The sequence below is a fragment of the Pseudorca crassidens genome, chromosome 10 (genome assembly GCF_039906515.1).
Source record: "Pseudorca crassidens isolate mPseCra1 chromosome 10, mPseCra1.hap1, whole genome shotgun sequence".
Lineage (NCBI taxonomy): Eukaryota > Metazoa > Chordata > Mammalia > Artiodactyla > Delphinidae > Pseudorca > Pseudorca crassidens.
Genome location: NC_090305.1, coordinates 42,264,754 through 42,292,658, shown reverse-complemented (window position 1 = coordinate 42,292,658; position 27,905 = coordinate 42,264,754). Strand labels below are relative to the sequence as shown.

The window sequence follows — 27,905 nt, the reverse complement described above, 5'->3', positions numbered from 1 at the left end:
AATTTAATAAGCTATAAAAAATGCATTTCAAAGAGTAAGGAAGGAATGGATTATTCATTATGTGGTCTTGGTGCTTTTAGCTCAGAGTCTGGAGGAAAAAATTAGATCATCACCACACATCATCACCCAAATATCTTCCAGGTAGATCTTTGACTTAATTACTTTAGAAATAGAACTTTAAAAATTTAGAATAAAAGTTAAAGTATTGCCCAGGTCAAAATCATTAAAAATAAATTTATGAAGCCAACAATAAACTGGGGTTTAGTCTTAAAAACGAAGACTCTGTTAGAAAAGCAAATAAAGAGCAAGAATAATAAGTTCACAGTAGAGGAAATGCAAAGGCTTAATTAACATCCTAGTAACATTTACTCCAGGGTCATTTCCTACTCTAGTCCTGACTTGTACGTTCTCTAATGCACCTGCATGCTCTTAGGTGAGGTTCCCCTCCTCTATGCTCTCTAACATTTTGATTCCATCTGTGCAAAACCAATGCACTTACATTATATGGGTTTTTTGTTTGTTTGTTTGTTTTAATTCTTGTAGATTAGTCAAGATGGCAGAGGAGAGAGACCCTGAGCTCACCTCCTCTCACATTGTATGTTTACAGGACTGTTCTCACTACTAGATCAAAAACACTTCCAGGCCAGGCCAGTGTATGAACATGGTTTCCCAGAGCTCAGGTCTGCCACGATGTGTCAGGGGAAGAAAGATTACTTTTCCTTTTTGAATGTTATTCAGTTTGTGCTACTTGCTTTATAGCAGAAACTGTACAGTGGATCTAGTCTATTGAGATCCCATTTCTATTCTTTGGTGACAGTTTCTGCTCTCAAATTTACCCACATCTCAAAGTAGAATGACCCAGAACTAGGAGACTGAACTGAACCGAACATCACAGAATAGGAGGTAGAGAAATGCCACCTGGACACTTGGAACTTTCACTGTAAACCAAACAATGTCGTTGTGAAGGCATATAAATTCATACAGAGATGATGGAGGACAGGGGGCGAGGGCAAACCCAGAGATGCTGAAGCAGTCAGACTAGGTGAGGCCCTAGGGCAGGTTAGTAAATTATCATTAATAGCAGAATACCCCGAGACTGGGCTACCTCTTAGTCTCAGTTTTCACTAGATTCCTCCTCACTCTACACTCAACCTATTTACCCTTTCCAATTTCTTAAGTAGGTAATATTCTCTCTCACTGTGAGATTGTCCATTTGCTGCTCACTTTTCCTGGGACATGCTCTTCTCTTGCCATGTACCTTTAATAATTCCTACCTGCTTTACTCACCTCCACAGCAGGTGCTACCTCTTCCCACAAGTCTTCTCTGGCCCCAGAATTGGAGTTATGTGCCTTTCTATATGACTCACACCCTCACTACTCAATTTAAATTCCTATCCTATTTCCATCTCCACGCTTAAGACATTGTGCATCAGCACTGCTTGTTCCTCTCTGTCCCGTTCTGTCTCCTTCTCTGCCTCCTCTCTCTCTCTCTCTCTCTCTCTCTCTCTCTCCCTTTCTATCTCTCTCTCCCATTTGCTTGAAAACAAGAGCAGGATATTTTTGCTATTGGTATTCTTAATGTCTAGCACACTACATGATTGACACATATTACATACTGAAAAAAAGTTTCTAATTGAAAAATTAGGCAAAGGTCTTTATGTGCAGATTAAAGATGTGTGGTCAAAGCAAGTAAGAATAGAATTTTTAAATAGGAAAAAAAGGATATATTTATTTTTACCCTAAGGACACTTTTACTAAAAGAAAAAATATAGCAGTTTCTTGAGAAAACCTAGATGATAAAACATTGAGTGAATCTTGACACTGGACCTTCCTTGTTCCTATATATACTTGTGTGTCTGTGTGTGTGTGTGTGTATCTATATATATAATATTTATATAGAAATGTAGTATGGTTAAAAGAGTTATTTTGAAGTCAGAAGAACTTTAAAAGTTTTCTAAAACACTCTGTCTCTTATTTCTAGTAAAATGGAATACTAATTCCCATCTTATAAAGTTTTTTGAACAGGAGGATTGTGTGACAGTACTACTTCAGTGATTATGGATATAGTTGGTACCAAATGCATTTATTAATTGATTCAATCTTGTAAAGCAGTAATTCTTAGAATTTCCCAGTGAAGATTCTCTAAAAACTGAACACAATCACAGAAGGTCTGGGAAATGTAGATCAAGTCAGCTCTCCACAAACTCAAATTTGTGTCTCTGTTTTTTTTTTTTTTCTTTAAAATTTATGCAAATTTGGAATTCTGCTCCAAACTATAGCTCTATTTGTTCTCATGTTGTAATGTCACTGCCAAATCTTTTATACTTCCCAGCCTCATTTGCAGCTGGGTAGAGGCATGTGAATGAGTTTTAGCCAAATGAATGTGAATGGACTTGTAAGTGCCATTTCTGAGTCAAGGCTTTAAAAGAAGTGAATTTAAGAAGCCCTCCTCATGCTCTTCTTCATTTTCCAGAGGCAGAATAAAATCAAAACATGTGACCCTAAGAGATGGCAGAGCAACAAGGTAGAAAGAGCTTGGAGCCCCTGAAACCATATGGAACAAAGCGACCCCAAATCTAGGATCTCCCATCTTGAACTAGTATATGAATAAGAAATAAACTTTAAGATATTTGAATTATTAAATATTTTGAGTTTATTTATTGTAGCAGCTAGTGTTATTCAAGCCAGTGCACCCCAAGACCCAAATTAAATGTTTTTGCATTGTCTACACTAATTATCACATATTTATTTTCATTTTCTAAATAAGTGTAGTTGAAAGGTTCATTCTACTGTCTTGGACTTCACCATGCATTAAAAACCTCTAATTAAAACTTCTGCTTCGAATTTACCAATTTGCCAAGGGTTAAACATAACATAGCATGATATTTCAGGCTTACCATTAGTGGTTATTCAGAAAAGAAGAAGGAAAAAAAGATGAATGGGGGAAAACAAGGGGTGGCCCCAATATAGCTATGTTAAATAATTTATAATCTCACTAAATAATGATTTACGCTCCTGGAGTCCTTACTGTTTATATGTTTAGACAATATGGGGAAAATATATGAGAAATTTAACTCTGAAGCATTATTTTAAAATTGTTATTGAAATATAGCTGATTTGCAATGTTGTGTTAGTACAGTAAAGTGATTCAGTTACACATACATATATATAAATATATCAATTCTTTTTTTACGTTATTCAAACCAAATTTAATAAGTAGAAAAACCATAATGTGAAACTTATTCTTTTTTGTTTAGCATTCTTTCACTACAATACATGAAGAACAAAGGCAAACAAGAGAAATCAAAAACCTACAAGCAAACAAAATCAGAGAATATTTATGAAAAAAAGTACAATATTCACAGTTGTAAGTGATTTTCCTGATTTTATGCTACTTACTAGTAACTAAGAAGAGCTATGATTGATTTTGTATCAGTTTTTGACAAACTATGAGCCTGGAGTGGCCACTTATTTTTGTAAATAAAGTTTTACTGGGACTTGGTCACATCTAATTCATTTACTTATTATCTGTGGCTTCTCTGGAGTTCTAATGACAGAGTTTATTTGCAGCAGGAATTTATGCCTTGCCAAGCCTAAAATATTTTTAAAAATTTTTATTGGTGTATTGATTTACCTTGTTGTGTTAGTTTCAGGTGAACAGCAAAGTGAATCAGTTATACATATACATATATCCACTCTTCTTTTTTTTTTTAGATTCTTTTCCCACATAGGCCATTACAGAGAATGCTGTACATATACAGCAGGTTCTTATTAGTTACCTATTTTATATATGGTAGTGTTTATATGTCAGTCCCAATCTCCCAATTTATCCCTCCCTCCCATCCCCTGGTAACCATAAGTTTGTTTTCTGCATTCGTAACTCTACTTCCATTTTGTAAATAAGTTCATTTGTACCCTTTTTATAGATTTCACATATAAGCGATATCATATGATATTTGTCTGTGTCTGACTTACTTCACTCAGTATGGCAATCTCTAGGTTCATTTGTTGCTGCAGATGGCATTATTTTGTTCTTTTTTATGGCTAATATTCCTTTGTATATACGTACCACATCATCTTTACCCATTCCTCTGTTGATGGCCACTTATATATATTCTTTTTTTAATTCTCTTCCATCATAGGTTATTACAAGACAAAGCATTATTTTTATAGTCTCTGGGGGCAACTATCTTTAAATGGATAGATAGATAGATGATAGATACATAGATACATAGATACATAGGTGATAGATAGACCGGTATCAAACATTTAGGATCTAAAAGCAGACAATGAATACTACAAGATAATTAGGCACTAAGTCATATAAAATTATGACTTAGTCACTCTCTACCACTGTATTCATAATCTGTAAAATATTACCTCATTATTACATGATTACTTTTCTCTCATAAACAATAAAAAGATTAAAAATCTAAAAGGTAAGAAAAATAAGTTAGACAATCATAAAAATCACAGCGATTAGAATCACCATGGTCTCTAGTCCAATGATTTTTCTATTTTCTTTGAATCCATCAACGCTCTCTTTTCAGCAGGTTTATTAAGCTTTCACCATCTCAGCAACACTTAGGTCAATACTCATACCCTAAACCCCTTGTTTTTCTGACTCCTCATTGCACCCATCTGGAAAACTGTCCGTCTTGTATGAACTCAACTACCCACTTCTCTTTGCATCCACCCAAGTGGCTGACTACAACTGCAGAAAGCACATACAAGAGGGCAGAATGGTGCCATTAGCAACACGAGGCAATTCCTGTAGGTAGGTTCCTGGGGCAACTCCCTCACCTAAACATCCAGAGGACGATTGCAAACCACCTCTATTCTCAAATTTCTGATCATGTATCCTCCCACCACCTCTTCCCTCTACAGATAACCTTGCCTCCTGCTTCCTGGAGATTAAAAAAAAGAAGAAATATGATAGGAATTTTCCTCAACCTACCACTACATTAAATGCTAGAAGTTTCATTTAACCTCTTCTCTTCCTTCTCTCCTGATAAAATAGACTTGTAACTCAGTCTTTCTCTAAGACCAATGTCTTCACAGACTGGATCCCAACCTTACAGTTTCCCAGTTTTCTCGAAATCTTACACTAGCCACTTTTGGGATGAATTGGGAGATTGGGATTGACATATATACACTAATATGTATAAAATAGATAACTAATAAGAACCTGCTGTATAAAAAAATAGATAAATAAAATTTAAAAATAAATAAATTAAAATTTAAAAAAACCTCACTGGCCTCTCCTTCTTTTTGTAGACTCATCATTTTCTAGCCAGTCATGAAATACTGGATTTTCCCATGGCTTAACCTCAATCAGTCTTTTTTTTTTTCTTATTCTGTTCAGTACCATCCATCTTCAACCCTTGTCTCTACTATGATCTTGAGATCAATATATCTACCTGTCTTCTCTGACATCTATCAGCATTCTTATGTCTCAAAGACATCTTGAAATTACCAGACCCAGTAGTGACTGCCTTCCCCACTTTGTTGTCCACCATGATTCCAAATCCATATCCCTTCTTCCAGCTTTTCTCTTTAAATATTTCTTGATCCACCCATATCTCCCCAACTCTTTCACTATCTTACGAGGTCCAGGCTGTTGTCTTCTACTAGAATTACCACCATTTCCCTTTTATATCACATTCTTTATAGTTAAAGCAATCTTTTAAAAAATAAAAAGAAAGATCATGGCACTTTCCTATTTAAATCTCTTCAGTGACTTCCCTTTGCTCTTAAGATCCTTAATGAAATACTTAACATCCTTGACTAAATTCTGTAAACTGGTCTACAAGTCCTTGCCTTCCAAGATTCAGCAAACACAGCATTCTTCGCATTCATATAGTGTTTTGTATCCTTCTGACCACAGGGCCTTTACACAAGCTGCTCTGTTTGCCTGCTGCTAAACAACCTATAAATCTTAGCTCATACTTTTCTTCCTCAAGGACATTTGCTGGATCCTCAGGTCTAGATCAAGTACTTTTTTCTTTTATTTATTATTTATATTTTTATGGTTGCACCAGGTCTTAGCTGCATTAGGCAGGCTCCTTAGTTGCGGCACATGGGCTCCTTGGTTGTGGCATGTGAACTCAGTTGCAGCATGCATGTGGGATCTAGTTTCCTGACCAGGGATCAAACCTGGGCCTCCTGCATTGGGAGTGCATAGTCTTACCCACTGCGCCACCCGAGAAGTCCCTAGATCAAGTACTAAACATCCTCTTACCACTTTCTTCCCTGCCTTTATGAAATGTGGCATAACTTTACATTTTTGTGTGTTTTGGGTTAATATCTAGTTGCACTGTGACAGCAAGGACTTTTTTTTTTCTCATCATGCCTACTACTCAGCACAGCACCGGGAACAACATGGGTTTTCTTTGAATTTTTGTTGAATATATAGAAAAGAGAAATATATAATTCATTCTATCTGTGCCCAATTTTAAGTCACATTATGGGTTTGCATCACAGTTTACAGAAATCTCTGACTTGAATTCTTAATGATTTACTCAAACCAAATAAATACCTTCACAGTCATTTATTGGAAACATGCCCAGTTTCTATCACTTTGCAACATTTTAAATTTATTTTAGGGTGTTCGGTTTAATTTTAAAAACTGCAATTCTCATTCACAATCTACTTGAAAACATTTTTGTTATTCTTTCCTCTGTTCTTCTCAGACTGTTTTCATGTTTACTTTCCTTTTGGCCTCCATTTCCCAGTTGTTTGTCTTCTCTCTCTCTGAGTCACTACTCAATATTTATGCATTAAAAATTTGATATTGTTGACACCAGACACACACACCCAAACTTTAGCACCAAAACTCTGGCCTTTTATAAAATACTATTGTATTTGCCTAACAGCTATATATCAATTTGTAGAATATAAATTTGATGAAGACCAGGATCTGTGTCTATTTTGTTTCCTGATGTATCCCTACTTCTAAAACCACATCTGAAAGATAGAGGTACTCAATAAATGTTTGCTGAATAAATAAACTTTCACATAAAACATTATTGAATGATGCCAAAAATATGTCCTAAAATGATTTTATTGTTCTCTCCTGTAAAGATAGACTCAATCCTCAATAAAATTCTGTCATACAAGCAGGACTGACAGTGACTTATCCCCATTATTTCCCTTAATTTTCTAAAATGTCTGACTGCTAGTATTTTTTTTTTCATTTGTCATAGTGGTAATTCCTGGAATCATATACAAAAGTAAATGGCTTTAATGCACTGCTTTATAAACTTCCGAGTGAGGGTTTCAAGAAAGCTCAGAACCTTTGGTGGACAGGGACACAAGATGAACTGCAATGTATAAAGAGATGTGGAATAGAACCATAACATAAAGAACATTGGCCACGATGAAAATCTTATATATCATATTTTTTTATTATATGACACTCTTTTTTCCCCACATTTTAGCATCTCAAAAATTGAAATCAATCTAACAATCTATGGAGTTGTTTAGTATAATTGGTAATATTTTATTCTTATTATTGGTATATAAAATAATGCCATGTTTCAAAACATCTGGAGTTTTTAATTCAATTAAATGCTTTTATGACTTCAGTATCCATAACAGGGTTAGACAGAGGTTATGGAAAGAGAAGAGAGAGGAGTGAACTAAAATTATGAGGAACAAAGAAAGGCATTACAAATGTATATCTACCTATCACTATTCTGTGTTTTATATATGTAAAACCCTATATGCATGGAAATATATGCCAGAAGCAGTTGTGAATGTCTCTACCTTATTCCCTAAACTCCTTAAGAGCAGGACTATGTATTAATCCTCCTTGTATTCCCCAGTGATGAGCATTCAATAGAAGTTTAAATTTATTTGTTCAAGTAAGTTAAATCTAATAACTTTGTCTTTAACAGAATGGACAGCAAATAGAATTTGTTGCGATAAATTTGTAAAGTACTTCTATGAAGTACATTAAGCTCTCTGATAAGGAACATTAACTTACTTGGGCTATTTGATTCCTCTCTAATTCACTGATGCATTCACTTTCTAAATACAGTAATTACCAAATCAGGAATTACTAATAGAGAAATGAATTAAAATCTACTGCTCCAGGGCATTTAACAATGCCTAGAGGACCTAAAATATTTCTGAAAAATAAACAAATTCTCCAGAAGTTGCTTGCCTACTAGCAGAATTAACCTTGTTAATTGTCACACATGTGAGGTAAATTTATAAATGTCTCAATCTTCTAGGAGTTTATAAAAGTGAACACATTACTGCAACTGACACACTGTACACGGAAAATATACAAACAGTGCAGAGTGATTAAATAGAAACACATTCATAATTTGTTCAACCTCAACATGAATAAATTTAGAAGTAGAATGAAGAAAACATGACCAGCATGTTTAAATACATGATAGAGATGATAAAGGATCAGTTCTGATAAATCAAGGAAGGCACCACATCAATGTTGCCATTTCCAGAGTTCTCTGAATGATAGGAAAAATTATTTCAATTACCAAGTGTGTGGGAAAATTTTTTTCCAAATCACGGATATTACTAGAGAAAACAAAAATTGATAATGAAACATACATAGGAAGGAGGGGTTTAGAAGAAATATGACTTTCAAACTGAAGGAAAACAGAACTCAGGTGGCACTGAATTCCCAGTTCCAGTGGCAGTATAAAGGCATTCTTATTCCATTTGCCTTCCTGAAAAGTCACTGAACAGCTAAGAAGGGGAAAACAAAATAAAACGAAACAAGTTTTAAAACCTCAGTAGTACCTTCCTTCTATCTTTAGTAAACCAGGCAAACAGCCACAATCCACCCCCCCAAAAACAATAAACAACTTTGAGGAATAATGGAAAAAAACACATTTTGTTCTGTATCAAAGCAAAAGTAGATTCTGAGAACAAGACTCACCGCAACACTCTCCCTCCCCCTCTAGACCTGAATAGGAATTTTTTCCCTTTAAAAGTATGTGGGACAATCCAGAACTACTCCCTCAAGCTGTTTATAGCAAGGGCCATGAGCAAGGCTAGGTGATCAGACTGTCAGTCCCTCCCCATCCTACCCTGGGGGGATCAGCTGAAGAAGAAGTCACACTGGGAGCCCACTGGGCTGCCCAAGTCCTGGCCAAGCCACCAGGGGCAATGGTTGAAAGATGAAGGTGAAGCAAAAAGGAAAGGCAAAGGGTAGCACATGGCAGCAAAGACCGCTGGAGGGCATTTATTGTGAGTCCCACAAAGCTCTCTGGGCTGAGAAATAGGGGCAGAGTTGATCAGATGAGTGTGGGTCCAAGAATTACAAACCAATCGAAGCTGAGCAGCTACCTCATTGAAAGATGAGTATCAGGCTAGAACTAGTATAGAGTATGCTAAAAAAAATTCATTATTTGAATAGAAAAAGCATGAGGTGTATGAAGGACCAGAATTGTATGCTTTGGCTACTTCAACCAATAAGATAGACGCCTGCTCTCACGGAGCTTCGTTCTAGTAAGGGAGACAGACAATACACAATCATCAAAAGCTAATTAAATTAGTATGTTGGAAAGTGATCATTGTTATGGAAACAATTTTAAATAGATCAGGTGAGGGGGATCAGAGGTGCTGAAGCAGAGGGCAGGTGGCAGTATTAAATAGGACAGTCAGGGATGTCATGCTGAGAAGATGAGATCTGTGCAAAGACTAGATGGAGACACAGACACTAAGGAATCAGATGTCTGATAAAGGATCAGTGTAGGCACAGGGAAAGACTCTGGGTGTGGGTGTCTGAAATATAATGGAGCAGGAGATCAGGAAGAACAAGGTACAGGTGAACAGAAATTGAGATCAGATCACTTTCTTACTTTCTATTGTAGGGTTCTGATCAAAGGAGTGATGAAATCTGATTAATGCTCTAAAAGAACACATTGATTTCTCTGTTGAGAATAGACTGTCCAGGGCAAACTTAAATGCAAAAGGAGCTGTTAGAAGCTTCTCCAATAACCCATGTACAAAATGATGGGTAATGGTGGTTCAGGCAAGGGTGGAGATAATTTAGATGGTGAAAAGTGGTTGGATTCTGGGTATAAGTTAAAAGAACCAACGGAGTTTCCAACATCTTAAGAGTGAGTGGCAAGGAGAATAAAGGATGATTCTAAGGTTTCCAGTGAGAGCACATGGAAGGATTGTATGGTCATCAGCTAAGAAGAAGACGGTAGATGCTGTGTAGTAAGTGTAAAGGGGGAGATCAGGGGTTCCGTTTTGGAAGCACTGAATGTGAGCCATCCATTAGGTACCCAGGTGGAGGTGTCCAGGAGGCCTTGGAATGGATGAGTCTGGAGGTCAGGATCAGGTCTGGGCTGGAGATATAAATTCAACCAGTGTCAGGGTTCGATGGGACTCAAAGCCAGGATGAGCTCAGAGACCGATGACTTCACCAGGAAATAAGTGAGGGGAGAAGGGACTAAGACCTCAGTCTGGGGCTCTCCAACATGAAGTATGGAAGTATAGAAAAAGGAGAAAGAAGAGCAAAGAACCTTAAAAAGTCACGGCAGTAAGGAAAATCCAGAAGGAGGGGACAGGTAGGTGTGTATTCTGACAGATGAATATAACAATGGGGACGTCGCTGAGAACCTTGACCCAGGTACTGTTGTGAAGAGGAGGAAGGAAGTAAAAAAAAGTGATTGGAGAGGTTTAAGAAAAAAATGGGCAGAGAAGAAGTGAAGAAAGTGAGTACAGACGAGTCTCGCTAAGAATTTACTGTATGGAAAGAACATAAAAGGAATGTAGAGGAAGTGAAGATGAGAGAAAATTTTTTTGTTGTTTTGTTTGTCTTTCATAATATCTGAGAAATAATGGCACATTTGTATGGTGGGAAAAATAAAATTGATTACAGAGAAGAAAATGGGAAAATTACCTCTGAATATTCTTGTATATGGAGAGAGGTTGAGGTCTACACTATAGCAAGAGGGGTTTAGATAGGATCAGAGAAGGTTCAACTCTGTGAAAAGTGGGAAGAAAGGGAGGAGTACTTATGGGAAGAGCGTGTGATGCTGGGAACTGTTTCCTGATTGCTTGAATTTCTTTGGTGAAATACAATGCATGGTAAGAGCACAAGGTCACATTATTGGTGATTCAAGATAAAAGGAAAAATTTTGAGATCATCACCTGAAGAGTGGGACAGTAAGCATTTCATCTGAAGTGGAATGAGACATGAGAAAGCTTGGAGACTGGGCAGAGTCAGAATGAAATTGAAAAAGTGGTCCCCAAGGACCACACTCTCTGAGTAAGGTCTATTTGTGAGATGACTTACTCTTGAAATGCAACCAAATTTTGAACCTCTTTCTTGCTCTTGCAGAGCTGAATGTATTTGACCTACAAATTTGATAAATTTCATTTCTACAATTCTCACATAAATATAAAAAGTAATCTTACATTGAATGAAAGGTGGTTCTATCCTCTCTTCTTGCTTAATCTCTACCATTTGTTATTCCATCCAAAACCTTCTCCCCAAACCCTGATACACCGTGGTTTTGTACCCTTTCCTCGATTATTCCATATGCAGAATCTATTCCAGTAATCAATGTCCCTTATCCATAGAACAGATTCTTAGGATGGATTCCCAAGTAAGTGAGAGACAGAATTACCTTTCCCAGAATATTGAGTTACTTTTCCACCAGACTTTAAAATACTGACTAAACTAATGTCAATCCTTTTATAATTTTCAATTTGTATGAGAATCTCTCATACCAAGAGGAATTCCAGAACGTAAATGCACACTACATACTCTTATTTTCAGTTTTATTTTCCAAAAGCATTCAATGAAGATTTTTAAGAAAGTGACTTACCCAGTGAGTTTGACTGCATGTGTATGAAGCTTTTGATATTTTTCTGATTCTTCATTTGTGCTGGTAACATGTCTATATATCCCTTTCTTATAATTGAAGAAATCCTCATGGACTTGCATTATGGCTAAAATACAACACAACAGGATAAATGACACAGTTTTAAACCATTATCTTTAAATGCTTCCAGAAATTCTCACAGAATAGTCAATGAGAAAATTGCCAGGGGTAGAATCTAAGAAGGAATTTTGCAATTCAGTCTAATTTTCTTTCCTACTTAATTGGCTGCAATATTTTCTTGTTCTCTTATAAAAATAACTTTTAGCTACTTAGAATATTACTTAAGGTCACATTATACTTTTAGAATGCCATCTATTTTTTTAATAGATCTTTATTGGGGTATAATTGCTTCACAATACCATGTTAGTTTCTGTTGCACAAAAAAGTGTATCAGCCATATACATACACATGTCTCCATATGCCCTCCCTCTTGACCCTCCCTCCCATCCTCCCTATCCCACCCCTCTAAGTCATGACAAAGCACTGAGCTGATCTCCCTGTGCTATGCTGCTACTTCCCACCAGCCAACTATTTTATATTCGGTAGTGTATATATGTCGATGCTACTCTCACTTCACCCCAGCTTTGCCCTCCCACCCCATGTCATCAAGTCCATTCTCTATGTCTACCTCTTTGTCCCTGTCCTACAACTAAGTTCGTCAGTACCATTTTTTTTTTTTTTTAGATTCCATATATATGCATTACCATACAGTATTTGTTTTTCTTTTTCTGACTGACTTCACTCTGTATGACAGACTCTAGGTCCATCCACCTCACTACAAATAACTCAATTTCATTTCTTTTTATGGTCGAATAATATTCCTTTGTATATATGTGCCACATCTTCTTCATCCATTCATCTGTTGATGGACATCTATGTTGGCTCCATGTCCTAGCCATTGTAAATAGTGCTGCAATGAACATTGTGGTGCATGTCTCCTTTTGAATTATGGTTTACTCAGGGTATATACCCAGCAGTGAGATTGCTGGTCATATGGTAGTTCTATTTTTACTTTTTTAAGGAACCCCCATACTGTTTACCATAGTGGTTGTATCAATTTACATTCCCACCAACAGTGTAGGAGGGTTCCCTTTTCACCACACTCATTCCAACACTTATTCTTTCTAGCTTTTTTGATAATGGCCATTCTGACTGGTGTGAGATGATACCTCATTGTAGTTTTGATTTGCATTTCTCTAATAATTAGTGATTAGTATCTTTTCATGTGCCTCATGGATATCTGTATGTCTTCCTTGGTGAAATGTCTATGTAAGTCTTCTGCCCACTTTTTAACTGGATTGTTTGGTTTTTTGATATTGAGCTCCATGAGCTGTTTGTATATTTTGGAGATTAATCCTTTGTCAGTTGTCTCATTTGCAAATATTTTCTCCCATTCTGAGGTTTGTCTTTTTGTCTTGTTTATGGTTTCCTTTGCTGTGCAAAAGCTTTTAAGTTTAATGAAGTTCCATTTGTTTATTTTTGTTTTTATTTCCGTTACTCTAGGAGGTGGGTCAAAAAAGATCTTGCTGTGGTTTATGTCAAAGAGTGTTTTTCCTGTTTTCCTCTAAAAGTTTTATAGTGTCCAGTCTTACATTTAAGTCTTACATCCATTTGGAGTTTATTTTTGTGTCTGGTGTTAGGTAGTGTTCTAATTTCATTCTTTTACATGTAGCTGTCCAGTTTTCCCAGCACCACTTATGGAAGAGGCTGTCTTTTCTCCATTGTATGTTCTTGCCTCCTTTGTCATAAATTAGGTGTCCGTATGTGCGTGGGCTTATCTCTGGGCAGTCTATCCTGTACCATTGATCTATATTTATGTTTTTGGGCCAGTACCATATTGTCTTGATTACTGTAGCTTTGTGGTATAGTTTGAAGTCAGAGAGCCTGATTCCTCCAGCTCCGTTTTTCTTTGTCAAGATGGCTTTGGCAATTTGAGGTCTTTTCTGTTTCCATACGAATTGTAAGATTTTTTGTTCTAATTCTGTGAAGAATGCCATCGGTAGTTTGATAGGGATTGCACTGAATCTGTAGATTGCTTTGGGTAGTATAGTCATTTTCACAATATTGATTCCTCCAATCCAAGAACATGGTATATTTCTCCATCTGTTTATGTCATCTTTGATTTCTTTCATCAATGTTTTATAGTTTTCTGAGTACAAGTCTTTTGCCTCCTTAGGCAGGTTTATTCCTAGGTATTTTATTCTTTCTGTTGCAATGGTAAATGGGAGTGTTTCCCTAATTTCTCTTTCTGATTTTTCATTGTTGGTGTGTAGGAATGGCAGAGATTTCTGTGCATTAATTTTGTATCCTGCAACCTTACCAAATTCATTGATTAGTTCTAGTAGTTTTCTGGGGGCATCTTTAGGATTTTCTCTGTATAGTATCATGTCGTCAGCAAATAGTGACAGTTTTACTTCCTCTTTTCCAATTTGTATTCCTTTTATTTCTTTTTCTTCTCTGATTGCCATGGCTAGGACTTCCAAAACTATGTTGAATAATAGTGGTGAGAGTAGACATCTTTGGCTTGTTCCTGATCCTAGTGGAAATACTTTCAATTTTTCACCATTGAGTATGATGCTTGCTGTGGGTTTGCCATATATGGCCTTTATTATGTTGAGGTAGGTTCCCTCTATGCTCATTTTCTAGAGAGTTTTTATCATAAATGGTATTGAATTTTGTCAAAAGATTTTCTGCATCTATTGAGATGATCATATGGTTTTTATTCCTTAATTTGTTAATGTGGTGTATCACATTGATTGACTTGTGTCTATTGAAGAATCCTTGCATCCTTGGGATAAATTCCACTTGATCATGGTGTATGATCCTTTTAATGTGCTGTTGGATTCTGTTTGCTAGTATTTTGTTGAGGATTTTTGCATCTATGTTCATCAGTGATATTGGTCTATAATTTTCTTTTTTGTGATATCTTCTTCTGGTTTTGGTGTCAGGGTGATGGTGGCTTCATTGAATGGATTTGGGAGTGTTTCTCCATCTGCAATTTTTTGGAAGAGTTTGAAAAGTGTCACTATTAGCTCTTCTCTGAATGTTTGATAGAATTTGCCTGTGAAGCCATCTGGTCCTGGACTTTTGTTTGTTGGAAGATTTTTAATTATGGTTTCAATTTCATTACTTTTTATTGGTCTGTTTATATTTTCTAATTCTTCCTGGTTCAGTCTTGGAAAATTGTACCTTTCCAAGAACTTGTCCATTTCTCCATGGTTGTCTATTTTATTGGCATATAGTTCTTTATAGTAGTCTCTTATAATCCTTTGATTTCTACAGTGTCAGTAGTGATTTCCTATTTTTCATTTCTAATTTTATTGATTTGTATCCTCTCCCGTTTTTTCTTAATGAGTCTGGCTAAGGGTCTATCAATTTTGTTTTTCTTCTCAAAGAACGCACTTTTAGTTTTATTGATCTTTGCTATTGTTTTCTTTGTTTCTATTTCATTTATTTTTGCTCTGATCTCTATTCTTCCCTTCTGTTGACTTTGGATTTTCTTTGTTCTTCTCTCCCTAGTTGTTTTAAGTGTAGGGTTACATTTTTTATTTGTGATTTTTCTTGTTTCTTGAGGTGAGATTGAATTGCTATAAACTTCCCTCATAGAACTGCTTTTGCTGCATCCCATAGGTTTTGGGTCATCATGTTTTCATTGTCATTTGTTTCTATGTATTTTTTAAATTTCTTCTTTGATTTCTTCAGCGATCTCTTGGTTATTTAGTAGTGCACTATTTAGCCTCCAGGTATTTGCTTTTTTTTACAGTTTTTTCCTGCAATTGATTTCCAATCTCATAAAGTTGTAGTCAGAAAAGATGCTTGATGTGATTTCAATTTTCTTAAATTTTCTGAGGCTTGAGTTCTGACCCAAGATGTGATCCATCTTGGAGAATGTTCCACGTGCACTTGAGAAGAAAGTGTATTCTGACACTTTTGGGTGGAATGTTCTATAAATATCTATTAGTTCTATCTGGTCTATTGTGTCATTTAAATCTTGTGTTTCCTTATTTATTTTCTGTTTGGATGATCTGTCCATTGGTGTAAGTGGGATGTTAATGTCCCCTACTATTATTGTGTTACTCTCGATTTCTTCTTTCATGGTTGTTAGCATTTGCCTTATGTATTGGGGTGCTCCTATGTTGGGTGCATAAATATTTATAGTTGTTATATCTTCTTGGATTGATCCTTTGATCATTATGTAGTGTCCCTCCTTATCTCTTGTAACAGTCTTTATTTTAAAGTCTATTTTATCTGATATGAGTGTTGCTATTCCAGGTTTCTTTTGATTTCCATTTGCATGGAATATCTTTTTCCATCCCTTCACTTTCAGTCTGTATGTGTCCCTAGGTCTGCAGTGGGTCTCTTGTACACAGCATATATATGAGTTTTGTTTTTGTATCCCTTCAGCCAGTCTGTGTCTTTTGGTTGGGGCATTAAATCCATTTACATTTAAGGTTATTATCAGTATGTATGTTACTATTACAATTTTCTTAATTGTTTGGGGTTTGTTTTTGTGGGTATTTTCCTTCTCTTGTGTTTCCTGCTTAGAGAAGTTTCTTTATCATTTGTTGTAAAGCTGGTTTGATGGTGCTGAATTCTCTTAGTTTTTGTTTGTCTGAAAAACTTTTGACTTCTCTATTGAATCTGAAGGAGACCCTTGCTGGGTAGAGTAATCTTGGTTGTAGATTTTTCTCTTTCATCACTTTAAGTATATCTTGCCACTCCCTTCTGGCCTGCAGAGTTTCCACTGAAAAATCAGCTGTTATCCTTATGGGGATTCCTTTGTACGTTAATTTTTGTTTTTCCCTTGCCACTTTTAATATTTTTTCTTGGAATTTAATTTTTGCTAGTTTGATTAATGTGTGTCTTGCTGTGTTTTTCCTAGGGTTTATCCTTTATGTAACTCTGTGTGCTTCCTGGACTTGGGTGACTATTTCCTTTCCCATGTTAAGGAAGTTTTCCAGTATAATCTCTTCAAATATTTTCTCAGACCCTTTCTTTTTCTCTTCTTCTGGGACCCCTATAATTCAAATGTCAGTGCATTTAGTGTTGTCCCAGAGGTCTCTGAGCTTGTCTTCATTCTTTTTACTTTATTCTGCTCCTTGGCAGTTATTTCCACCATTTTGTCTTCCAGCTCACTTATTTGTTCTTCTGCCTCCATTATTCTGTTATTGATTCCTTCTGTTGTAGTTTTCATTTCAGTTATTGTGTTGTTCACATCTGTTTGTTTGTTCTTTAGTTCTTCTAGATCTTTGTTAAGCATTTCTTGTATTTTCTCAATCCATGCTTCCATTCTATTTCTGAGATTCTGGATTGTCTGTATTATCATTACTTTGAATTATTTTTCAGGTAGACTGCCTATTTCTCTTCATTTACTTGGTCTTATAGGTTTTTACCTTGCTCCTTCATCTGTGACATATTTTTTTGCCATCTAATTTTTTTTTTTTTTTTTTAATGAGTGTGATTGTGTTTCTGTCTTATTGGCTATTTGGTCTGAAGCTTCCAGCACTGGAGTTTCTAGGCTGTTGGGTAGAGCTGGGTCTTGGTGCTGAGATGAGGTACTCTGTGAGACCTCTCTCCAATGAATATTCCCTGGAGTTGGAGGTTCTCTGTTAGTCCAGTGGTTCAGACTCGGAGATCCCACCACAGGAGCTTCTCCCCAACCACACAGTCATAAATCAAGATCCTGCAAGCTGTGTGGTGTGGCAAAAAAAAAAAAAAAAGAGCAAGAGAAATAACAAAGTAAAAAATAAAATTACAATCGGAAACAATAGATATGTTTGAAAAACTTTAAAATAAAAATATAGATGAATCAATAACTGGAAGTTACATCAGTACCACAATAAAAAAAAAAGAGGAGGAGGGAATGGAAAAACAAAAACCGGTGGGGGGATAAAGGCCTTGGCTGTGGAGAGTGTGGCCTAAGCAAGGGTGAGGTTTGGGTATTGGGCGGGGCCAATGCTCAAGACCCACAGGGCTGGAAAAGGCCCTGGGAGATGTGGGGGGTGGGGCTTAGGTTCAAGGAACAAAAGGGGTGCAGGCATGCTACCCAGCCCAGTCTCAGGGAGAGGGAACCTGACCTGGGGGGCTAGCAGTCTTCTTGGGCTCGAGAGGGCAGGACAAATGCCCTCCTCTCCTCTCCTGCACCTCTGATCTGTGGTCTGGGAGGGCTCCTCCCGCCTGCCTGTCCTGATCTCCCCAGCCTCCCTCCTATGCCCCCAGGACCAATGCAGCTGGTGGGGGGAGGGTGAGGGAAGGGGGGTTTTGAGGGCAAGGGACTGGGCAGGGAGCTCAGCAGGCTCCCCATGCCTGAGTGGGCCAGGCAATTGCCCTCTTCTTCTCCTGCAGGGCCTCTCTCACCTGCCTCTCCGGATCTCCCCAGCCTCCCTCCTAAGCCCCCAGGACCCAAGAGGCCTGGATGGGGCTTTGGATGGGGGTGGGGGAAGCAGCTTCAGAACTCAGCAGGCTTCACTGCCCGAATGGACCAGGTGATCGCCCTCAGCTCCTCTCTTGCTCTTCCCAGAGAGTCCATCCCACCTGCTTCTCCTGATCTCCCTGGCCTCAGGGAGGCTGATCTTGTCTGGCCTCTATTTCTCCTCCACCTACGGTCCCCCCTATGTCCTACCGGTTCATTTTGGAATTCCTCCCATCTCCCTGGGGGTCAGAGTCCCTGACCGTGACCGGCAGACTAGTTGTGATGAGACACTAGTTGTGAGGAGACACTAACTCTGCATCTTCCCACACCACCACCTTGACTCCTCACCTCAGCATCATTATTTTTTCCTCTTGCACACATTTTATTTTATTTTTAATTTTTGAATTTTCTTTTATTTATTTTTTTATATAGCAGGTTCTTATTAGTCATCAATTTTATACACATCAGTGTATACATCTCAATCCCAATCGCCCAATTCATCACACACACCCCACCCTCCACCACTTTCTGCCTTGGTGTCCATACATTTGTTCTCTACATCTGTGTCTCAATTTCTGCCCTGCAAACCAGTTCATCTGTACAATTTTTCTAAGTTCCACATATATGTGTTAATATACGATATTTGTTTTTCTCTTTCTAACTTACTTCACTCTGTATGACAGTCTCTAGATCCATCCACGTCTCAACAAATGACCAAATTTCGTTCCTTTTTATGGCTGAGTAATATTCCATTCTATATATTTACAACATCTTCTTTATCCATTCATCTGTCAATGGGCATTTAGGTTGCTTTCATGACCTGGCTATTGTAAATAGTGCTGCAATGAACATTAGGGTGTATGTGTCTTTTTGAACTATAGTTTTCTCTGGGTGCTGGGTCATATGGTAATTCTATTTTAGTTTTTTAAGGAACCTCCATACTGTTCTCCATAGTGGATGTATCAATTTACATTCCCACCAACAGTGCAAGAGGGTTCCCTTTGCTCCACACCCTCTCCAGCATTTGTTGTTTGTAGGTTTTCCGATGATGCCTTTTCTAACCGGTGTGAGGTGATACCTCATTGTAATTTTGATTTGCATTTCTCTAATAATTAGTGATGTTGAGCAGCTTTTCATGTGCTTCTTGGCCATCTGTATGTCTTCTTTGGAGAAAATGTCTATTTAGGTCTTCTGCCCATTTTTGGATTAGGTTGTTTGTTTTTTAATATTGAGCTGCATGTGCTGTTTATATATTTTGGATATTAATCCTTTGTCCATTGATTCGTTTGCAAATATTATCGCCCATTCTGAGGGTTGTCTTTTGGTCTTGTTTATGTTTTCCTTTGCTGTGCAAAAGCTTTTAAGTTTCATTAGGTCTCATTTGTTTATTTTTGGTTTTATTTCCATTACTCTGGGAGGTGGATCAAAAATATCTTGCTGTGATTTATGTCAAAGAGTGTTCTTCCTATGCTTTCCTCTAAGAGTTTTATAGTGTCTGGCCTTACATTTAGGGCTTTAATCCATTTCAAGTTTATTTTTGTGTATGGTGTTAAGGAGTATTCTAACTTCATTCTTTTACATCTAGCTGTCCAGTTTTCCCAGCACCACTTATTGAAGAGACTGTCTTTTCTCCATTGTATATCCTTGCCTCCTTTGTAATAGATTAGTTGACTTTGGTGCATGGGTTTATCTCTGGGCTTTCAATCCTGTTCCATTGATCTATATTCTGTTTTTGTGCCAGTACCATATTGTCTTGATTAATGTAGCTTTGTACTATAGTCTGAAGTCAGGGAGTCTGATTCCTTTAGCTCTGCTTTTTTTCCCTCAAGACTGCATTGGCTATTTGGGGTCTTTTTTTCTCCATACAAATTTTAAATTTTCTGTTCAAGTTCTGTAAAAAATGCCTTTGGTAATTTGATAGGGATTGCATTGAATCTGTAGATTGCTTTGAGTAGTATAGTCATTTTCACAATATTCATTCTTCCAAACCACGAATATCGTATATCTCTCCATCTGCTGGTATCAACTTTAAATTCTTTAGGCAGTGTCTTATAGTTTTCTGCATACAGGTATTTTGTCTCCCTAGGTGGTTTATTCCTACCTATTTTATTCTTTTGTTGCAATGGTAAATGGGAGTGTTTCCTTAATTTCTCTTTCACATTTTTCATCATTAGTATATAGGAATGCAAGAGATTTCTGTGCATTAATTTTGTATCCTGCAACTACCAAATTCATTGATTAGCTCTAGTAGTTTTCTGTAGCATCTTTAGGATTCTCTATGTATACTACCATGTCATCTGCAAACAGTGACACTTTACTTCTTCTTTTCCAATTTGTATTCCTTTCATTTCTTTTTCTTCTCTGATTGCCATGGCTAGGACTTCCAAAACTATGTTGAATAATAATGGTGAGAGTAGACATCCTTGTCTTGTTCCTAATCCTAGTGGAAATACTTTCAATTTTTCACCATCGAGTATGATGCTCGCTGTGGGTTTGCCATATATGGCTTTTATTATGTTGAGGTAGGTTTCCTCTATGCCCACTTTCTAGAGAGTTTTTATCATAAATGTTGCTGAACTTTGTCAAAAGCTTTTTATGCATCTACTGAGATGATTATATGGTTTTTATTCTTCAATTGGTTAATATGCATATCACATTGATTGATTTGCGTATATTGAAGAATCCTTGCATCCCTGGGATAAATCCCACTTGACCATGGTGTATGATCCTTTTAATATGTGGTTGGATTCTGTTTGCAAGTATTTTGTTGAGGATTTATGCATCTATATTCATAAGTGACATTGGTCTGTAATTTTCTTTTTTTATAGTATCTTTGTCTGGTTTTGGTATCAGGGTGATAGCGGCCTCATAGAATAAGTTTGAGAGTGTTCCTTCCTCTGGAATTTTTTGGAAGAGTTTGAGGAGGATGGGTGTTAGCTCTTCTCTAAGTGTTTGACAGAATTCACCTTTGCAGCCATCTGGTCCTGGACTTTTGTTGGTTGGAAGATTTTTAATCATAGTTTCAATTTCATTACTTGTGATTGATCTGTTCATACTTTCTATTTCTTCCTGGTTCAGTCTTGGAAGGTTATACCTTTCTAGAATTTGTCCATTTCTTCCTGGTTGTCCATTTTATTGGTGTAGAGTTGCTTGTAGTAGTCTCTTAGAATGCTCTGTATTTCTGCAGTGTCTGTTGTAACTTCTCCTTTTTCATTTCCAGTTTTATTGATTTGAATCCTCTCTCTCTTTTTCTTGGTGAGTCTGGCTAAAGGTTTATCAATTTTGTTTATCTTGTCAAAGAACAAGCTTTTAGTTTTATTGATTTTTGTTTTTGTTTTCTTTGTTTCTATTTCATTTATTTCTGCTCTGATCTTTATGATTTCTTTCCTTCTGCTAACTTTGCACTTTGTTTATTCTTCTTTCTCTAGTTCCTTTGGGTGTAACGTTAGATTGTTTATTTGAGATTTTTCTTGTTTCTTGAGACAGGCTTGTATAGCTATAACTTCCCTTTTAGAACTGCTTTTGCTGCATCCTTAACGTTTTGGATCATCGTGTTTCCATTGTCATTTGTGTCTAGGTATTTTTCAATTTCCTCTTTGATTTCTTCAGTGATCTTTTGGTTATTTAGTAACGTATTGTTTAGCCTCCATGTGTTTGTGTTTTTTACATTTTTTTCCCCTGTCATTGATTTCTAATCTCATAGCATTGTGGTCATAAAAGATGCTTGATATGATTTCAATTTTCTTAAATTTACTAAGGCTTGATTTATGACCCAAGATGTGGTCTATCCTGGAGAATGTTCCGTACGTACTTGAGAAGAAAGTGTAACCTGCTGTTTTTGGATTGAATGTCCTATAAATATGAATTAAATCCACCTGGTTTATTGTGTCATTTAAAACTTGTGTTTCCTTATGAATTTTCCATTTGGATGATCTGTCCATTGGTGTAAGTGAGGTGTTAAAGCCCCCAACTGTTATTGTGTTACTGTTAATTTCCTCTTTTATATCTGTTAGCAGTTGCCTTATTTATTGAGGTGCTCCTATGTTGCGTGCATATATATTTATAATTTTTATATCTTCTTCTTGGATTGATCCCTTGATCATTATGTAGTGTCCTTCCTTGTCCCTTGTAATATTCTTTATTTTAAAGTCTATTTTATCTGAGTATTGTTACTACAGCTTTCTTTTGACTTCCATTTGCAGGGAATATATTTTTCCATCCCCTCACTTTCAGTCTGTATGTGTCCCTAAGTCTGAAGTGGGTCTCTTGTAGATAGCATATATATGGGTCTTGTTTTTGTATCCATTCAGCAAGCTTGTGTCTTTTGGATGGAGCATTTAACCCTTTCACGTTTAAGGTAATTATCAATATGTATGTTCCTATTACCATTTTCTTAATTGTTTTCGGTTTGTTTTTGTAGGTCCTTTTCTTCTGTTGTGTTTCCCACTTAGAGAAGTTCCTTTAGCATTTGTTGTAGAGCTGGTTTGATGGTGCTGAATTGTCTTAGCTTTTCTTGTCTGTAAAGTTTTTGATTTCTCCACTGAATCTGAATGAGATCCTTGCCAGGTAGAGTAATCGTGTTTGTAAGTTCTTCCCTTTCATCACTTTACGTATGTCATGCCACTCCCTTCTGACTTGAAGAGTTTCTGCAGAGAAATCAGCTGCTAACCGTATGGGAATTCCCTTGTATGTTATTTGTCGTTTTTCCCTTCCTGCTTTCAATAATTTTTCTTTGTCTTTAAGTTTTGCCAATTTGATTATTATGTGTCTTGGCGTGTTTCTCCTTGAGTTTATCCTGCATGGGACTCTCTGCACTTCCCAGACTTGGATGGCTCTTTTCTTTCCCATGTTAGGGAAATTTTAAACTATAATCTCTTCAAATATTTTCTTGGGAGCTTTCTCTCTCTATTCTCTTTCTGGGACCCTTATAATGCTAATGTTGTTGCATTTAATGTTGTCCCAGAGGTCTCTTAGGCTGTCTTCATTTCTTTTCATTCTTTTTTCTTTATTTTGTTCCACAGCAGTGAATTCCACCATTCTGTCTTCCAGGTCACTTATCCATTCTTCTGCCTCAGTTATTCTTCTATTGATTCTTTCTAGTGTATTTTTCATTTCAGTTATTGTATTGTTCATTTCTGTTTGTTTGCTCTTTATTCTTCTAGATCTTTGTTTAACATTTCTTGCATCTTCTCCATCTTTGCCTCCATTCTTTTTCTGAGGTCCTGGATCATCTTCACTATCATTATTCAGAATTCTTTTTCTGGAAGATTGCTTATCTCCACTTCATTTAGTTGTTTTTATGGGGTTTTATCTTGTTCCTTCATCTGGTACATAGCCCTCTGCCTTTACATCTTGTCTATCTTTCTTTGAATGTGGTTTTTGCTCCACAGGCTGCAGGATTGTAGTTCTTCTTGCTTCTGCTGTCTGCCCTCTGTTGGATGAGGCTATCTAAGAGTCTTGTGTATGTTTCCTGATAGGAAGGACTGGTGGTGGGTAGAGCTGGCTGTTTCTCTGTTGGGCAGAGTTTAGTAAAACCTTAATCCACTTGACTGCTCATGGGTGGGGCTGGTTTCCCTCCCTGTTGTTTGTTTGGCTCGAGGCAACCCAATACTGGAGCCTACCCAGGCTCTTTTGTGGGGTTAATGGCAGACTCTGTGAGGGCTTATGCCAAGGAGTACTTCCAAGACTTCTGCTGCTATTGTCCTTGCACTCACGGTGAGACAGAGCCACCCCCACCTCTGCAGGAGACCCTCCAACACTAGCAGGTAGTTCTGGTTCAGTCTCCCCTGGGGTCACTGCTCCTTTCCCTGGGTTCCAATGCACACACTACTTTATGTGTGTCCTCCAAGAGTAGAGTCTCTGTTTCCCCCAGGTCCTGTCGAAGACCTGCAGTCAAATCCCACTAGCCCTCAAAGTCTGATTCTCTAGGAATTCCTCCTCTCATTTCTGGAACCCCAGGTTGGGAAGCTTGACATGGGGCTCAGAACCTTCACTCCAGTGGGTGCACTTCTGTAGTATAAGTGTTCTCCACTTTGTGAGTCACCCACCCAGCAGTTATGGGATTTGCTTTTATTGTGATTGCGCCCCTCCTACCATCTCATTGTGTCTTTTTCTTTGTCTTTGGATGTGAGGTATCTTTTTTGGTGAGTTCCAGTGTCTTCCTGTTGATGATTATTCAGCAGTTAGTTGTGATTCTGGTGTTCTCGCAAGAGGGAGTGAGAGCATGTCCTTCTACTCTGCCATCTTGAACCACCCGCCATCTATTTTTAATTGACAGAAGCACAATTACCAGGAACTGAGACCTTGCAAGAAGCCCACTACCCTTGACTGATGATCACTATTTCTTGGGCTTCTTGGGCTTCTCCACAAGTCTCTTTAAATTCCAATTAAGTAGCAGCAAAGTGTGAACCTAGCAAACAGGGTGTAAAATAATTGTCCTTCATCCTTGGAAGTCAATACAAAACTTTCCTTGGTGAGTTTGAATAAAAAGCAAACCCTTGGCAAAAGAATACTCTGACAAGATTGCATCCCTGCAGCTCTGAAGAACTAAGCCAATAGTGTATTGTTTAGAAAGAAAGAGCTTATACTTCATAAAACTCTCCTTCCTTCCCTCACCTAGATTATTTCTTTTCTGTATTGTGTGCTGTTTTATTGAAGGGCTTGGGCAATTCAGGGTGAACACTTTAAACTTCTCCTTTTGAAGACTTGAATTGAAAATATTTTTAGTTGGGCTAGTTAAGCATACCTTGACAACTGTGCACAATGCTTGTCTTAGTTTGATGTACATTTTGAATAAAATAAGAAAAATTTTGATAGATACTAAAATGAAGCTTCTCTTCCAAAGTCAAATATTACTTTTGATTCCATTTTTTATTTCATTTATTAATGTTTCATGCCTTTTCTGTTGCTGTCTAAATATTCTCAAAAGAGGTTAAATCTTCTTTATTTACTTTAAAACACCTTTCCATAGGATTTCAAGAATTTATATAACTGTACGCTATGCAGATCTTTTCTTTTGTTCTCTTTCCAGTACATAAACTTATTTTTAATTCTATAGATTTCAGAAGAATGCACATGGTATTATTTATTCAGAATTCTATTGCCTTTTACATTCTTTTGTACCAAGCAGGAGAAAGTCCTGTACATTAGCCCAGGCAACAATATGTAGACAACCATGTTGCATTGACAGCAAGATGAGGCAACCAGCATTTATAAAAGTGTGAAATATTGCTATTGGTTTTCTCTTCCATAGAATCATTGACTCCATTAGCTTTTCTCAATTCTAAGCACTGTGAATAAAATATACTCTTCAATGTGGAAAAATACCACTGTAAACAAAAGAAACATGAGTGAGGCACCATGACAATTAACTTGAAGACGGATCCTTCCTTGAGTTTCTGACACCAAAATAGACTTGATGAACTTGATCAACATATAAGTACATAAACTACTGTAGTGCAATTATACTTCTGGAGAATAGCAGCAAACTTATTACACAGAATTATGACACACCTGAGGGTAGGACGGTGAGCTCTATCTCATGATCCTGGTTCAGGCTGGCAGGAGGAACGTTCTCAGCAAACATTTGTTACATAGATGTTGAATAATCTGAATTTCAACATTATTATTTACAAATTTTATTTCTTTATTTTTGATTCATTACGTAAAATTCATGACCACTTATATATTTGACCATACAATAAACCTAAGGTGTTCTCAATTTTAAATCATTATGATGCAAGTTTCTTTTGACTGATTAAAAGAAAGAGAGAGAGAGAAACTTGAAACAGTAATATAACTATTGTAGATTCAGAGAGGTTTAAATAACTTGACCAAAGTCATTTAAGTTGCAAATGTCAAAACTGGAATTTCAAATTCAGCCTTGACTTCAAATGCCTGTGTTCCTTCAAATTTGTCACATAAACTCCACTTAACAAAGCATATATTTAGATTACATATGAATTCCCCTGTTATTTTACCAGCCTTCAAAAATTACACAACTGTAAGGAGGAAAAAAATTTCTCTTTATTTGTTTCAGTTTTTGTGTATTGTTTCAGGATTTTAAAAGTTAAATTCAGGGCATGATTAGAGTAAGTTTTGGTTTTCCAATAAATGTTAAGTGATGATAAAGATCAATAAAAATCCTTCCATCACAGTTTTAAAATCTGTGGTTCCTGCAAATGTTGAACCAGTACTAATTAGGCCAGCATTCAGAAAAACAAAAATACATTTTGGCCAATAGCTCCTTGGGTATATATCAGATGTTTTCAATTTAATTTTGTTATGTTTAACCAAGTTCTTTAATTTATTTATCAATTCCACTGCATTGATACTATATTATGGGCCTTTCAGTATTCACACCCTGAATTTCTATTTTAGGCCTCACTGGTTTTGTTTTTCCAAGAATTTCAATGCAGTGTTTAGCATAGAAAATATACACTGTGAACCTATTTTTATTCATGCCATTGGTGCAAAATCAAATCAAATAGGTAAGCAGAGGAACTATGTATCAGAAATAATATCTTCATATCAAAATCAATGGACAGAAAGTCAGTATATTATTTCCTTACTTACTGTTAGTTTACCATACATAACACATTTACAAAATTGATCAAAATGGAATGCATGTTATAAAACACAAAAATTATACTGGCCTATTCGATTTCTTTTGAGTTTATACAAAAATTAAAGTGTCCACTTTGTTTCTACTGCTAAACCTTGATTTTTTTTTCAATCCATTACCTAATCCATTTAAACCAAAGTGAGAAAATTTCTAACATTATGTATGAGTCCTAAATATAAGTAAACAATTAAATGAACTCTATCAGTTAGTATTTCCTGTTCGAATGTCTTTTGGATCCACGATCACTTTGGATACACTTAGCAGACTTTCATCCAATGTGTCATTAACATTCGTTTAAGAATTCAATGTATGAATGAGTTTATCTTCTTCAAATAAAAGGTCAGCTAATTAGGTTATTAGGTGAGTGTATCTCCTATAATTACTTTGGTCTTACAACCACTGAATCCTTAAGAGTAATCTAAAAGTAAAAAATTTCTATCATTTATTAAGCTCTTTATACAGGAGCTAAAATGTAATGTTGTTTATTAAAGGAATAAATAAGACACAACCATATTTCAACCAGGCTTACCTTGAACTGGTCCATTTTGCATGATTTCTTTCATTATCTCAGTTTCCTGGAAGGAAAAAAATCAGTGAGCATCATTTCTGTTATCAGAGCACACTAAACCTATTGTTTGGTGTGTAATGTTAGGTACTGTACAATCAGTTTAGGAATTATGCAACCCAGTGTGCCTTGACCACTTGCAATTTACTCTTAATCATCTTTTGAAATACATGTGAACTGCCACATTGATGAAGTTGCTAAAGACAAGACACACACACGTTTCAATGACTCTTACCACTAACAATAATTTTGGAATGAAGAAAAATACAAAGATGTTTATGGTCACAAAGGAAAACTAATTCAGTTAAAGCTCTGTTTATCAGTAGAGATTAGTGTCATCTCCATTCTTAGGATCACAAAAGTGATCCCAGAAGATAGTGAGGTTCCTCAATTTTAGCATACAAATATTTCTCTGTTGTCCCCTGTGTA

General features: G+C 36.6%; 1 protein-coding gene across 1 annotated transcript in view; it reads right to left on the bottom strand.

Annotated features, from left to right (window-relative positions):
- TINAG (tubulointerstitial nephritis antigen) overlaps positions 1–27,905 on the bottom strand; it is a 94,200-nt gene that overhangs the window by 25,435 nt on the left and 40,860 nt on the right. The window contains exons 8-9 of the mRNA XM_067753461.1: positions 27,441–27,486; positions 11,820–11,943 (exon numbers count right to left, since the gene is read on the bottom strand). Of these exons, the coding sequence (XP_067609562.1) occupies positions 11,820–11,943; positions 27,441–27,486 (170 nt within the window). The remainder of the gene's footprint in view (positions 1–11,819; positions 11,944–27,440; positions 27,487–27,905) is intronic.